Genomic DNA, 12,421 nt, shown 5'->3' on the forward strand with positions numbered 1-12,421 from the left:
CTGTATTCCAATAAAAATTATAATAACTAAAATAGACAATCAGCAAGGACCTACTTTATGGCACAGGAAGCTCTATTCAGTACTCTGTATTAACCTAAATGGGCAAAGGATCTGAAAAAGAATAGATATGTGTGTGTGTGTGTGTATATATATATATATATATATATATATAAAACTGTTCCTTCAAACTGTTTTATATATATACATATATATATATTAAAAAGTGTGTGTGTATAACTGAATCATTTTGCTCTACACCTGAAACTAACACAACATTGTGAATCAACTGTATTACTCCAATATAAAAGCTTTTTAAAAAATACAAAACAGAAAAAGTCCAAGCTCCTCTCCCTGGCCAGCAAGGCCTCCATGACCTGCTTGTGTATCTTCAACCTCATCTCTTCTGCACCTCTACCTGTCACCAAGATGCCAAAGTTATTCTTGCTTTTAGATCCTTTACTCTTTTTAGTTCTTTTTCCTATACTGTCTCCCTCAGCTTTTCAAATAGCTGGCTTCCCTCAAATAATCCCTTTTCTTATTCTTTCCACTCTTTATAAAGTCACTTATTCCCCTCTTCTCTTGAATTTGCATCACCTTGTTTTATTTTTCTCTGTAGCTCTGTCACTATCTGAAATTATTTGTATGCCATCTTCTGTTGCCTCCTGGAATAGCTTAAAGCTTCATGAGGACTTGGACCTGGTCTGTTCTGGTCTCCACTGTACTCTAGAGGGGCACTACCCAGGTGCATATATTACGTATAAATAAACAGTTACTGAAAGCATGAATGAATTTAAAAATGAGGATATCATTTGAAAAGAAAAAAGTTCTAGAGCCATGATACTGCTTTTTAACAGAAAAAGGAAAAACACAAAAAAGAATAGAAGAATGTGGTATACTTGAACCAAAACATGGGCACTGGATTATTACAAGGCATTTGCTGTTGGATAAAAGAAAGGATGTTATACACTAGTGACCTAAGGATGTTAGAGCAAAAATGTGAAGGAACAGTGAGCATTTAGCTAAAAATATAACCTCAGTTGTCATTGTGTGACCTCTGTAGTTGGTCCTAGAAAAAGAATAAATGATAGACAGTCTGCCACTGTTCTCCCTCAGTTCTTTAACATGCACCTTCAAATTCCCTCTCTTTTTCACTGTGCATTTGAGCTCTGTTGTTCTGGACTGTTCTGAAGTGGGTGAAGGATAAGTAGGTGCAAACCAGAAATTGGGGTATAGACCAAGGTTTGGTAAATTACAGCCACAAGCCAAATGCAGCCTGCATGCCGCCTGCTTTTGTACAGCCTGCAAGCTAAGAATGGTTTTTACATTTCTAAATCATTGGAAATAAAATCAAAAGAGAAGTAATATTTCAGGACACATGAAAATTATGTGAAATTCAGATTTCAGTACCCATCAATAAAATTTTATTGTGATACAGTCACCCTTATTTGCTTATGCATTGTCTGTGTCTTTCTTTCATGCTGCAATAGCAGAGTTCAGTAGTCATAACAGTCTGTCCCACAAAGTTTGAAATCTTTACTACCTGCCCTTTCCAGAAAAGTTTGCTGACCCTAGGTATAACCTTTAACAAGTAACTCTTCCTTTGGAGTCATGGAGAATGATTAATGAGGAAACAATATAACTGAGGGTGTGTAGGCCCTTTTTCCTCATGGTAACAGTTACTTCTTCCCTTTTTACAGCAATTCAGCTAAACCCCAGCTATATCAGAGCAATACTGAGGAGAGCAGAGTTGTATGAGAAGACTGACAAGCTGGATGAAGCCCTGGAAGACTATAAATCCATATTAGAAAAAGACCCATCGGTACATCAAGCAAGAGAAGCTTGCATGGTAAACCTAATTTTTTACAAAAGCATTTTCTATTCCTTGTGTTACTAGTCATTGAATCTTAAATAATCCTTTGAGACACAACTACATGCCATTTCTATGCTTTTGAGAAGTTTGTTGGAAGGAATATGCAGGAGATAGAGCTTTGAAGTGGTGGCTGCAACCCACTGCGCCCTGTACTATTTAATCTTCATTCTAAAACTGTTGTCTTGTATAAACCTTTGACCTCTAGGGTTAACAAGAACTTTATTTCATTGTTGGACTAGGGAAACCTTGTCTCCTTATAGGTGTACAGTTTAGTCGAAAGTGAGCCTTAATATTATAGATAATAGATAATAAATGTCTGGTTTTCTTTTCCTTACTCAGTCACCAGGTTTCTACTCATTGTCATATGTGCAGAACATTTCCAGTTGACTGTATCCTAATCTTTTTATCCTTCTTAAAATGACTCTAATTCTTGTCCTTGTCACTAAAAATCCTTTTGCTTCTAAATGTCATATTTTTATGTCAGTTGTAAATTAAAACTAAATATTACCTGTTTTCCTCTCTTTAAAAATAACTGTAGATTTGTGCTTTTACCTTTAGCACCACTCTTTATCTCCAACGCATAGAGTAATGTATACTCTTAAGGATTTGCTACAGAATTGGATGTGTGTTTCACTGCCCCAAAATAATAGGTATTCAAATAAGTTTGACCAACACTGGCTTTAACTAAACAGGTTTCTTCGTTGCCAGACTTTTCAGAGGGGCATTAGGATGGGGAGGTCTGTCCTGAACCCAGTATGTAGCAGAGATGGCAGGAGCCAGAGAGCTACAGGCATCTTTTATTTAGCCAGACTTTTGGTTTTGTTTTTTTAATTGAGGCTACTTGCCAACATTTAAAAATGGAAAGAATTTTTAAGTGGATAAAATTTTATCCATTTAAAATGGATAAAATTAAATGGATAAAAATCTAAGTCGGACTTCTCTTGAAAACTGGAAAATGTCGACATGCTGGCTCCTCCTTGAACTCGCACATGCTGGCATGGGGCTGAAGTGCTCTGATTACATGGCTGAGCACACCAGTGCTATTGCCTTACACCTGGTCAATTACTTATTTACATTTCCTGTCAGTCCCCTGAGGGCATCTGAGCCCCTACTCCACAGGATCTCCCATTTAGTTCATGGGACTGTTATTCCACCAAGCAGACCTGAGAAATGTTGACTCATCTCCCTGCATTAATATCAATATCCTAGGTAGTTTGGGTTTTATTTTGCTTTGTTTTTATACCCACTTGAGGTGAGTTCCTTCAGTTACAACAGGTCTTCTATTTACCTAGAAATGGAGTAATCAGAGAAAGGTTCATTTGGGTAATTAAAAAACATACGCAATTTGAAAGCAGTTTTAATCCTTTATCTGACTTTTAACGTATCTCTGAATGGTGTTAGGATTAACTTAAATTGGACATGAGGAAAGGGAATAGAGTTCTTAAAATCTTGGCTAAATTCTTGGTGGCCTTTATCCTTGTCAAATTAGTGTTACGACAAAGGGAGCCTTTTATTAAAGCTTGTTGTTATAGGCTTAAAGAATTTATTTTATCTTGAATTATTACAACAGAGTTAATACTGGAATCACAGAGTGTATAGGGGCAACTCCAGAGCTAAAAGTGCCCAGAGAAGATCTGTGGCTCTCAGCTGGAGGTGGTCTGGTTCCAGGGGACATTTGGCTATGTGGGGGCTCACTTTATCATGATAGGAGGGTCCTGTTGGCATCCCTAAAGGCCAGGGATGCTTTGGCCACTCCACTGTGCACAGGACAGCCCCAACAAACTACCCAGTCCAAAATATCAGTAGTAGCAAGGTTGAAAAACCCTAAACTGGATGATCATTTCAGAATATCTAATATCGATCTGATACTTTCTCAACAATTAAGTTACATAAAGAAAGGACCTCAAGTTAAAAAATACAGGTGAGCAGAAAATATACATAAATATCAGCCCTTATCCCACTACCTGAATATACCACTGTAAACATCTGATGTGTATCCTTTCAGATGTTCTGTGTGTGTGTGTGTGTGTGTGTGTGTATTTTTCACCAGACTTTTATTGAGGCCCCCGAGTCCACTCCAGTGACCCAGGAACTGTGCATAGCGTTGAACCAAACAAAATCCCTGTCTCTGTAGTGCCCCCACAGAGAAATATTTGGGATTTTTCTATATTTAGTGGGATCATATATGTGTGCTTTAACCTGATCTCATTTTCACACAAGGTTTTTTAAAATGTTTCTCAAATTCAAAATAAAGCCAAAAGATTTTCACAACCTTTGTTTTGGTGCTTTTTCCCTTAGAGACTACCTAAGCAAATTGAAGAACGTAATGAAAGACTGAAGGAAGAGATGTTAGGTAAGTCTGCCTCCCTTACCTTCTCTTTACCATAAATAGCTCAGAAGCTGGGGGATGTGGCCATCCGTCCTTTTATTCATTAGGGGAGAACTCAACTGTTGGAAACAGCTTTGAGGCCCTTCTTTGGTTCAGTACCTGTATCATGGGGCACCAGCACCATGGGGCTTGTAAGTTCTTACTCAATTTTGACTCTAAAGGACCGGTGTGGTTTACAGTGCATATCAGCTTTTCAAAAACTAAACTTCCATTTTGCTTTTCTTTATTTTTTTTGGTAAGTTTTCCTGCCTTCAAAATGCAAACATAATTAGCTCCCAACCCTGGGGGTGCCACCAACCTCTCTTTCAGATCATCAGTTTCATAAAAACAGTTGAGTTTGTGCATTGAGGAAACAACGCCAGGCTTTAAGTTCATTAGGATGCAATCAGTACAAGCCCTGTGAAAACCAAGGGGATTTTTGTTTTGAAAATAACAATCAGAGGCCCTTTAGTATTTGAGAAGACATGAGAGGGTGAGAATTAGTAGTAAATGGGAAGAGGAGAAAAAACACTGTATGTGGAGGGTCAGGGGAAATGGTTTCATTTGACCCATGTTTTAGTTACTTCTTGTATTGGCCAAACCGTGTTTATGGTTGCTATTAGAGGGCTCTTCATTGTCAACAGTCTGCTTGATCAACAGGAGTAAAGGTTCCTGGACAGAGACCTGCCCAGCACAGGCTGCTTATAACCTGTGTGATAGTTGTCTATTCATGACCTCCTGTGTGTTTTCCTTATGAATCATCTATATCATGAATTGCAGTCGCGTGGGCCAAAAGGAAAGATCACTTAAAATAAATTGAGCCTGGTCATTTATGGCCTTTAGGCATCAGTATCAGAGAATGAGACAAATTTCCCAAAAGATCACTCTGACAGAGAGTTGATTGAGGAGAAACTACTGACCTAGTAAATCCAAGTGTGGGCCCTGCTGGGTGGACTCAGACTCCAAGGAGAGCTGCTTCAGGCGTGGGCAGATCTCGGGAGCCTTCCTCAGTTCTTCCAAAATTGGCTCTTTCCCTAATTTACATTTTTAATCAAATTTGACACCATGTTTGAGCCTAAAAGTTATTTTGGAGGTACTTTTTATTCAAAGAAGGAAGAAAAGGGCATTCCTCACCTATTCACAATGATGATTTATTTTAGCAAAAAGGAAAAAGGTATTTGCATTTAGCTGAGCTGGATTTTGTGCTGAAAGAAAAGACTTGGTGAATGACCGTAGTAGTCACTTAGGCACTGATCTCTGGGTCCATTTTTTTTTAATCACCATGAAACAATAAATGGATAGATATAAACTGAATCTTACTGCCATTGTCAGTTCCAGACGGAATTAAGTTCCATCCGTCCTTGTCGCTCAGTTCTCATAAGCTGATGTTTCTTGTCTTGTGGTTTTAGCATTTACTTATGTTGTTCCTTTCATGAACAACTTAAGTTGCTTGGTAAATAATGTCAGTTTGTTGTTACACATCGGTAGTGTGAATGACTGGACTCCTTTATTTTCTTCATGAATATAATGATAGTGAATAAAATACTGCTTTTTGGTGTCATCTAGCATAGGAGAGCCTTAAAGGGAGAAGTCACTCTCAGCATTGTATGAGCTTCCCTGGTGTGTTCCTTCCTCGTTACAGATGAACTAGCTTTGATTTGTGCACTTTGAGATCCTTGGAGGCTGGTCCCTCCAGATGCGCAGAGCCATGTCACTTATTTAGAAGTCCTGTGCAGGCTTTTTGCAGTGGACTGCATGACTTTTAGTTTGTTCAGTACTCTTGATTTTCTTTTCCTTTTCTCTCTGTAACTTGGCTTCCTTTTTGTTGGAAATGTACCCCCCCCTTGGGAAAAAAATTCTAATTGAAACTATGAGTGGGTAGAACATATTTGCTCCTTTCTTCTTAGCCTATCATTTGTAAATGTCATCCTTCGAACAGGAGTGGCCATTGGTCATAGTGCCACAGTCCTTGCCAGAGAGGATGATCGTGCTGACGTTAGATTAGAGGAAAGGGGTCAGTCACTGGAGTGTTTACTTGTTTGCCCTCTTCTCTGGGAAGACAGCCTCCCTGTTGTAGCCAGGGAACATAAGGTTTAAAAGGACTGCAGGGTATAGTCAGTGGTTTGATGAGGTGGGAAAGATGCCCTGGACAGAGCATCTAGCTTCTGTTCCACCCATTCTGGATGATCTGTCTTCCCACCTCAGCTGAGAGTCTGTCCTGACCTGGAAAACCTAGAACTGGACATGAAACTCATTGACTCCCTCAAAGGTCAAGAGCCGTGGGCGAGGTGTTGCGCCAGTGACCCTGCTTTCCTTTCACTAGCTTCCAGCTGCTCGGCACACACGGGGGCCTCGTTCATCATCCAGTCCAGCTTTCCACTTGTACCATCCCCTCCTTCCACCTTCTTGGAACATGTTACCAGTCCTCTGAGTCCTGAAGTTATTACTCAGGTGTTCGCTCCTGGCCACTAGCATCCTAATGAGTGTGCATTTGTGAACTAAATTAAGAATACCATCTTGTATGATCCATGTTAAAAAGGGAGATTTGGAGCTAGAGATAACTTGTTCATGTCATTGTAAGGGTTCTTTTGACTATTCCTATGCATTAAGTGCTTCTGTGCAAGTGATTCAGGGTCCTAGAATCAGGTCGCTCCCTCGCCTGTCACTGTCCCTGATAGCTGCTGCAGCCATACATGTGGGTGTGGAAATCCAGGCTCCTTTCCCACATTTCTCTTCCTGCTGCACTCTGTAGTACTTACCTCAGACTGTGCACTTGCCATGCGGTGTGATCTGCCCACCAGAGAATCTCAGCCAGTTCCACGTTGCTGTTGTGCCCCTTAGTAGGGAATGCCAGTTTTGGGTTTTCAGTGCCCTCCCTCCCTTTGGGGCCTCATTTCCTGGTTGCTATTGCCATAGCTCCTCCTCTCGGGAGGATCACTCCTGCTGCTTCGATAGTTAGTTCTTGGTAAGGCTTCTTTGAGCTTCCACTTTCACCCAGGAGCTAATATATAAGCATTTGAATTGGGTGTAAATTTTATTTTCTGTATTCTGTGCTGTCTCTTAGTTTGCCTTTTGCTCAGAGGAAATTAGGAGTCAGTTGCATGGCTTAGTTTCCTGCCTCAGAAGAGGAAGTGCAGTGTCAGGATTCACTTGTGTGCAGTCTGATTCTCCTAATAGAGGATGTATTCCATGAGGCCCAGGCCTCAGTGATCTTGAGGAGGTGAAAACAAACGGACTTGCCGCCTCTCCTGACTACGGCACAGTCACTATCTCCAAAGAGAAGTGATGTATAACAAGTCAGTTGGTTTATTATAATACAGTGTTGCTTGCAGACACAGAAATTTAATATTTATCAGAACTGGATCCAGTGCCCAGCCTTGATCTCTAGTCGTAAGTGTTCTTGTCTGAGCCCAAGCACTTTTGGACTCTTCTCTTTGCCATGGGATCTGGTCTGAGAGATGAGATCGTTACAGTTAAGGACATGTGGACATGTTCAGGCTGAGTGGTGGTGCCAGGTTTGCTACAAGTGAAAAGAAGGGAACCTGATTGATTACTGCCCAGATAAGGGGCGGGTGAAATTTGGCAGCCAGTGGAGAGTGTGGGAGATGGGCCAGATGGCAGATGGTCCTGTCTGGGGTCCGGAGGAGCTGCTCGCGTCTCTGAGAGTCCAGCCTGACTGAGCAGCAGCAGGAAGCCTGTGAGCGTGTGAGCGTGTGCCGAAAGCTTGCTCTCGCTGAAGGTGCTTCTCGACCACCATCGTAAACAGTAAGGGTGAATTGTGCAGACATCACAGCTTGGTTCTACCTTAATGTTGGGCTCTGTTTCCTTATGTCCTCATTGGTCCTACGCTGATCTTAGAGCATCGTCAAATTGAACTGTAGTTGATTTACAAGGTGGCTCAGCAGAAGAAAAAAAAAAGAGCCTGTAGTACAGAAGAGGCAGGTTCTATCCCTAGGTTGGGAAGATCCCCTGGAGAAGGAAATGGCAACTCACTCCAGTATTCTTGCCTGGAGAATTCCACGGACAGAAGGGCCTGGCAGGCTATAGTCCATGGGATCGCAAAGAGTCGGACATGACTTGACAACTAAACCATCACCACCATTGTGTTAGTTTCACGTGTACAGCATAGTGATTTGGTATTTTTGCAGATTATACACCATTTGAAGTTTTTACAAGATAACGGGTATAGTTCCCAGTGTATCTTCTTGCTTATCTATCTTATATATAGTAGTTTGTGTCTGTTACTTCCATACCCCTAACTTCCGAGCTTCTTTACCCGACAGGATAGACATCAGCTGTTTGTTCCGTGAATAAATGGCCTCTTTCCTGTAATGTTGCACTAGCTCTTTGTCAGAACCGCTTCCAGACTCTCTTCTTTGGGTTTATTCTTCACTTTGCCCCACAGCATTATTAACACTGAAAGCTGTTCTCCAACTATCAGTGGCCTTGGTCACACCCTCCCGCCTTCCTTTCAGTCCTGTGGACTCACTGTCCTCCCTTGCCCACCTGTCTCCATCCGTTTTTGCCTGCACTGCCTACGCCCTCTGTCTCAGACTACTGCAGTCCTGCCTGTCTTTGGTGACTGAAATGCAGATTCACATACACAGCTCTGCCAGGTCTCCTTCCTCCCTGCCCAAGCTGGAGGGGATCATCTGCTTACTGACTCTCAGAGCATTTTACATCTCAGCTCCATGTGAACTGGCTTGTGTGGGCGTGTGCTTTTCCATCAGACCGAAGCTTGCTTTGGTGTAAAGACAGTGTCACGTATCTTTGCATCCCCCACTGCACATACATAGTTGGTACATGTTGGTTAATTCAACTCAGGTAACCTCAGGTCCTTTCTTACGTGGAGACTGTTAAATCATGTGTCTTTATTACATGTCTGGTACCTGCCAGGGATTTTATGTGCATTATCTATTCAGCAGGCAGACTTCCCATCTTCTGTTCTGCTGTTCTGGCTATAATAGTCAAGCTGCTGTGGAATGTTATGAAGGCAGAGATATGAGAATAAAAGGAAAAAGTGATGCCACGTGTGTTAGGTTGGGACCTTGGAGAAACAGAAGCCAAGATTTGATTAGAAATATGAGGGGTTTATTGGAGGGAACACCTGCGCGGGGAAGTGAGCAGAGAGGGAACTGGATGTGACTGGGATCCCGTCAGGTCCCCGAGAGGAGCAGGGACCTAGGTCAGAGAAGTCCTGCCCTGCAGGTTAGTCCCGGGGACGCTTCAGCAAAGCCACTGGGGAGCCAACACCGCCTGTCACAGGGGCCCCTGCTCTGTCCTGCAGAGCTCGGTCACTGACTGAACAGCCGTGGGACCTGCGACCTTGGCGTGGAGGCGCCCTGCAACCGGAGAAGTGCGCGTTCTGGCTGCCACTCAGTGGAATCAACCATGCTGAGGTCCCCAGCTCCACTCTGTCTGCAGTGTGAATACTCGTGCCCTGGCTTCACTGCCATCTCCAAGATACAGGGGCCTCCTCACCACCTTCAGTACCTGCTCCCATCCTTCAGAGCCTCTGCCCTCCTGAAACGCCTGCCTCACACCCCCGCACGGGCCTGGGGGCTCCTCTGGGCTCACCCCAATCTGTGTCTGCTCGCTAGACTGAGCATCTCAGAAGTTACACCAGAGTAACTCGTACTCTTTAGATCCCAGCGCCTCCTGGAGTAGACACCAGCTGATACACACATTTGCCCTGGAGATTGTTGTTCTGGCCATGGACGTGGACATGCAATGATCCCTTCCCCGGGGTGGTGGCCCCGGGCTTGGCTGACAGTCCAGAGCCTTGGGACAGGCACCTCCTTGCTTCACTCACTCTGTGTCAGAGGAGCCAAGGATTGTGCCAGCAGTGACATTTTATTGGGCTTCTTTAAATGTTTGGTTCCCTCCCTGTCCTCTTTCTTCGGTCCCAAGACAGACAAACTGCCAGAGTTCTGGCTGACTCCCGCTCTCCTGGGGAGGCCCTGACTCCTGGCTTCCTAGTCACGCATCCGTCTCCTGCCCCACGCCCTGGGCCTCTCTGTGCTGCCCCCAGTGCGCGGGGACAAGGCCTGTGCACTGATTGTTCCTCCATCAGCGGCACTGAGCACGTGTTCCGGGTCTGGGAAGCCTGTCTGGAGAGTGATCAGTCTGGGTTTCTGTGAATATGGTGAGCTTTTCTGGGGGCTAAATCTCAGACTGAGTGCAAAAGTTCATTCCAGGAGTTCCCAGGAGAGGCCTTGGCATTTAAAGGCATGCATCTTTAAGTTCCTTACCTGGGATTTATTTCAAAGTGAGAGATCTCAGCAACAAAGCTGCCAACAAAGGCAACAAGGTGAGAAGGAACCTGTACCTCTGATGAGCAGGGGTTTCTTTCTCTTTTACCCTCTTCCTTCTCTCCACTGGAAGCAGACCTGCAAGAAAAATTAGAACAGTTTAGAAATGATTGAAATAGGTATTCACCCATCCTAGCCAAGATTTTCTAAAATACCCTAGTTTCAAATATTCCATCCTGTCACCCCACAAATCCCAGTTTCCCAAATGTCTTGAAAACTCCCAACTTTTGTATAAGCTCCATGTCCCTCTTACACGGAGAATCTTATGCTGTGTGTGTTCATTTGACTTTATGACGTGAACTCACCTGGTGATTGACAAAGAAAGCCCGAGACTAGGGGAGGGAAACTAGGCTGTTGAGGTTGATGGAGCTGCGCAGGAGAACAAGATCTCCCATTTCCCCAGAAATGATGAGTTTGGTTTGGAAGCTGAGACTTGACTTGGAAAAGCAGGAGGCTCTTGAGTTTCAACCCAGGTTCAGTAGAAATCTGCTGAGTGGAATTAGATTCAGCAAGTGGCTCTGCTGTTTCATGGAGAACAGACTTGGAGGTGCCTCAGCCCCCCCCCCGACCAGGCTTGGCCTTCAGTCCCCAGAGCAGCAGCGCATCACTCAGCCCAGAGAGCCTGTCCCCTGGGGGTTCTGGCCGGCGTGGCCAAGAAGCTTTGCTGTCCCAGCAGGGCCCCTTGTGCTCATCTGTGCGAGCGATGGCTCAGGTGGATGGCACTGAAATGACTGCTCTGCTGTTGGTACTTTGGGGGCTGAGGGTTTCATAATTTTAAAAGCAGGGATTTCTTTAACTGCAGAGAGATACTCTATTTTGTAGTCCGATAGGAAGGCAGTTGGAATCTCCTCCTTCTGCCGACTCCCTGTTTTTACTGGACTTTTTGCTTTTACGTTGCAGGTAAACTAAAAGATCTTGGGAACTTGGTTCTCCGGCCTTTTGGACTCTCCACAGAGAATTTCCAGATCAAACAGGATTCCTCTACTGGCTCCTACTCCATCAATTTTGTTCAAAATCCAAATAACAACAGATAACAAAGATAACAATAGCTTTTAAAGCTGGCTTGGAAATTGTGTGCTGCTTGTATTAGCAAGGGGCAAGGCCCTGCCAGTGTTTAACTTCTAAAAGCATCTGATCTCAGAGACAGGCTGTCTCATAGAGCCCAGCACTCCCTTCTCCCCCTTGTTTTACGATCAGGGTGAAATGCACTTCCTGATACAGTGAGCCTAATTTGATTTCCATTTTACAGTGATGTCTGTGCTGCTGTTGCCCTGGTCCTGGCTGTCCTTTGTTTTGTCCAGGAGAAAGCCTGCTTATCTAGACTCACCTCCCTGAGCTCCACAAACAAAAACCCAGCCGGAGTCTCCTGGGCTGAGCAAACCTGCCAGGCAGAGACTACCTGGCCATGCGTGATGGGGTCCCCGCCTGCTGTCCCCTCACTCCAATCGCGCACACTACCCTGCGTGGGCTCCAGCATCTCCTGGTTTCCTCTGTAATAAATGCTTTCTGTGACAGTCTGAGCTGGGTTGTGAATTTTGTCCCCAAAATGACAGCTAGAGCAGAAGGCGTCCTGGCTGTAGGAGGCGGTGTTGATTTTGAGCAGTGTTACTGGAGTCTAGTCCTCCCAGAGCCTTAGCTGCCACCTTGAAGACGATCTGGAGGAGCTGAGCGTCCACCACATACTAAGATTCAGAAACCCCATCTCACAAGCTGTCTTGGGCCTCTCCAGGTTTGTGCTGATACTTACGAAATCAGTGTTTTTCACCAAGTACCAGTCTTAGTGATTTCAACTTAAAATAACTTCATTTAGGAATGCTGGTATGTGAATCCCAGAAAAGATTCCATGAACCCAGAAGTTTCAAAGGTAGTTTT

The 12,421-nt window shown here is 43.9% G+C and overlaps 2 protein-coding genes across 5 annotated transcripts in view; one reads left to right on the forward strand and one right to left on the reverse strand.

Moving 5' to 3' along the window:
- TTC1 (tetratricopeptide repeat domain 1) overlaps window positions 1-12,066 on the forward strand; it is a 48,340-nt gene extending 36,274 nt beyond the window's left edge. For both annotated transcript variants that reach the window (XM_081500584.1, XM_081500583.1), the window contains exons 6-8: window positions 1,698-1,846; window positions 4,169-4,223; window positions 11,450-12,066. In XM_081500584.1, coding sequence (XP_081356710.1) covers window positions 1,698-1,846; window positions 4,169-4,223; window positions 11,450-11,583 — 338 coding nt within the window. In that variant the 3' untranslated portion in view covers window positions 11,584-12,066. The remainder of the gene's footprint in view (window positions 1-1,697; window positions 1,847-4,168; window positions 4,224-11,449) is intronic.
- PWWP2A (PWWP domain containing 2A) overlaps window positions 6,041-12,421 on the reverse strand; it is a 151,792-nt gene continuing 145,411 nt past the window's right edge. For all 3 annotated transcript variants that reach the window (XR_014056749.1, XR_014056748.1, XR_014056745.1), the window contains one exon: window positions 6,041-10,627. The gene's annotated coding sequence lies outside the window, so the exon portion shown is untranslated. The remainder of the gene's footprint in view (window positions 10,628-12,421) is intronic.

Source organism: Giraffa tippelskirchi, chromosome 6 (assembly GCF_054371585.1).
Source record: "Giraffa tippelskirchi isolate mGirTip1 chromosome 6, T2T-mGirTip1v1.2.pri, whole genome shotgun sequence".
NCBI classification, from domain to species: Eukaryota; Metazoa; Chordata; class Mammalia; order Artiodactyla; family Giraffidae; genus Giraffa; species Giraffa tippelskirchi.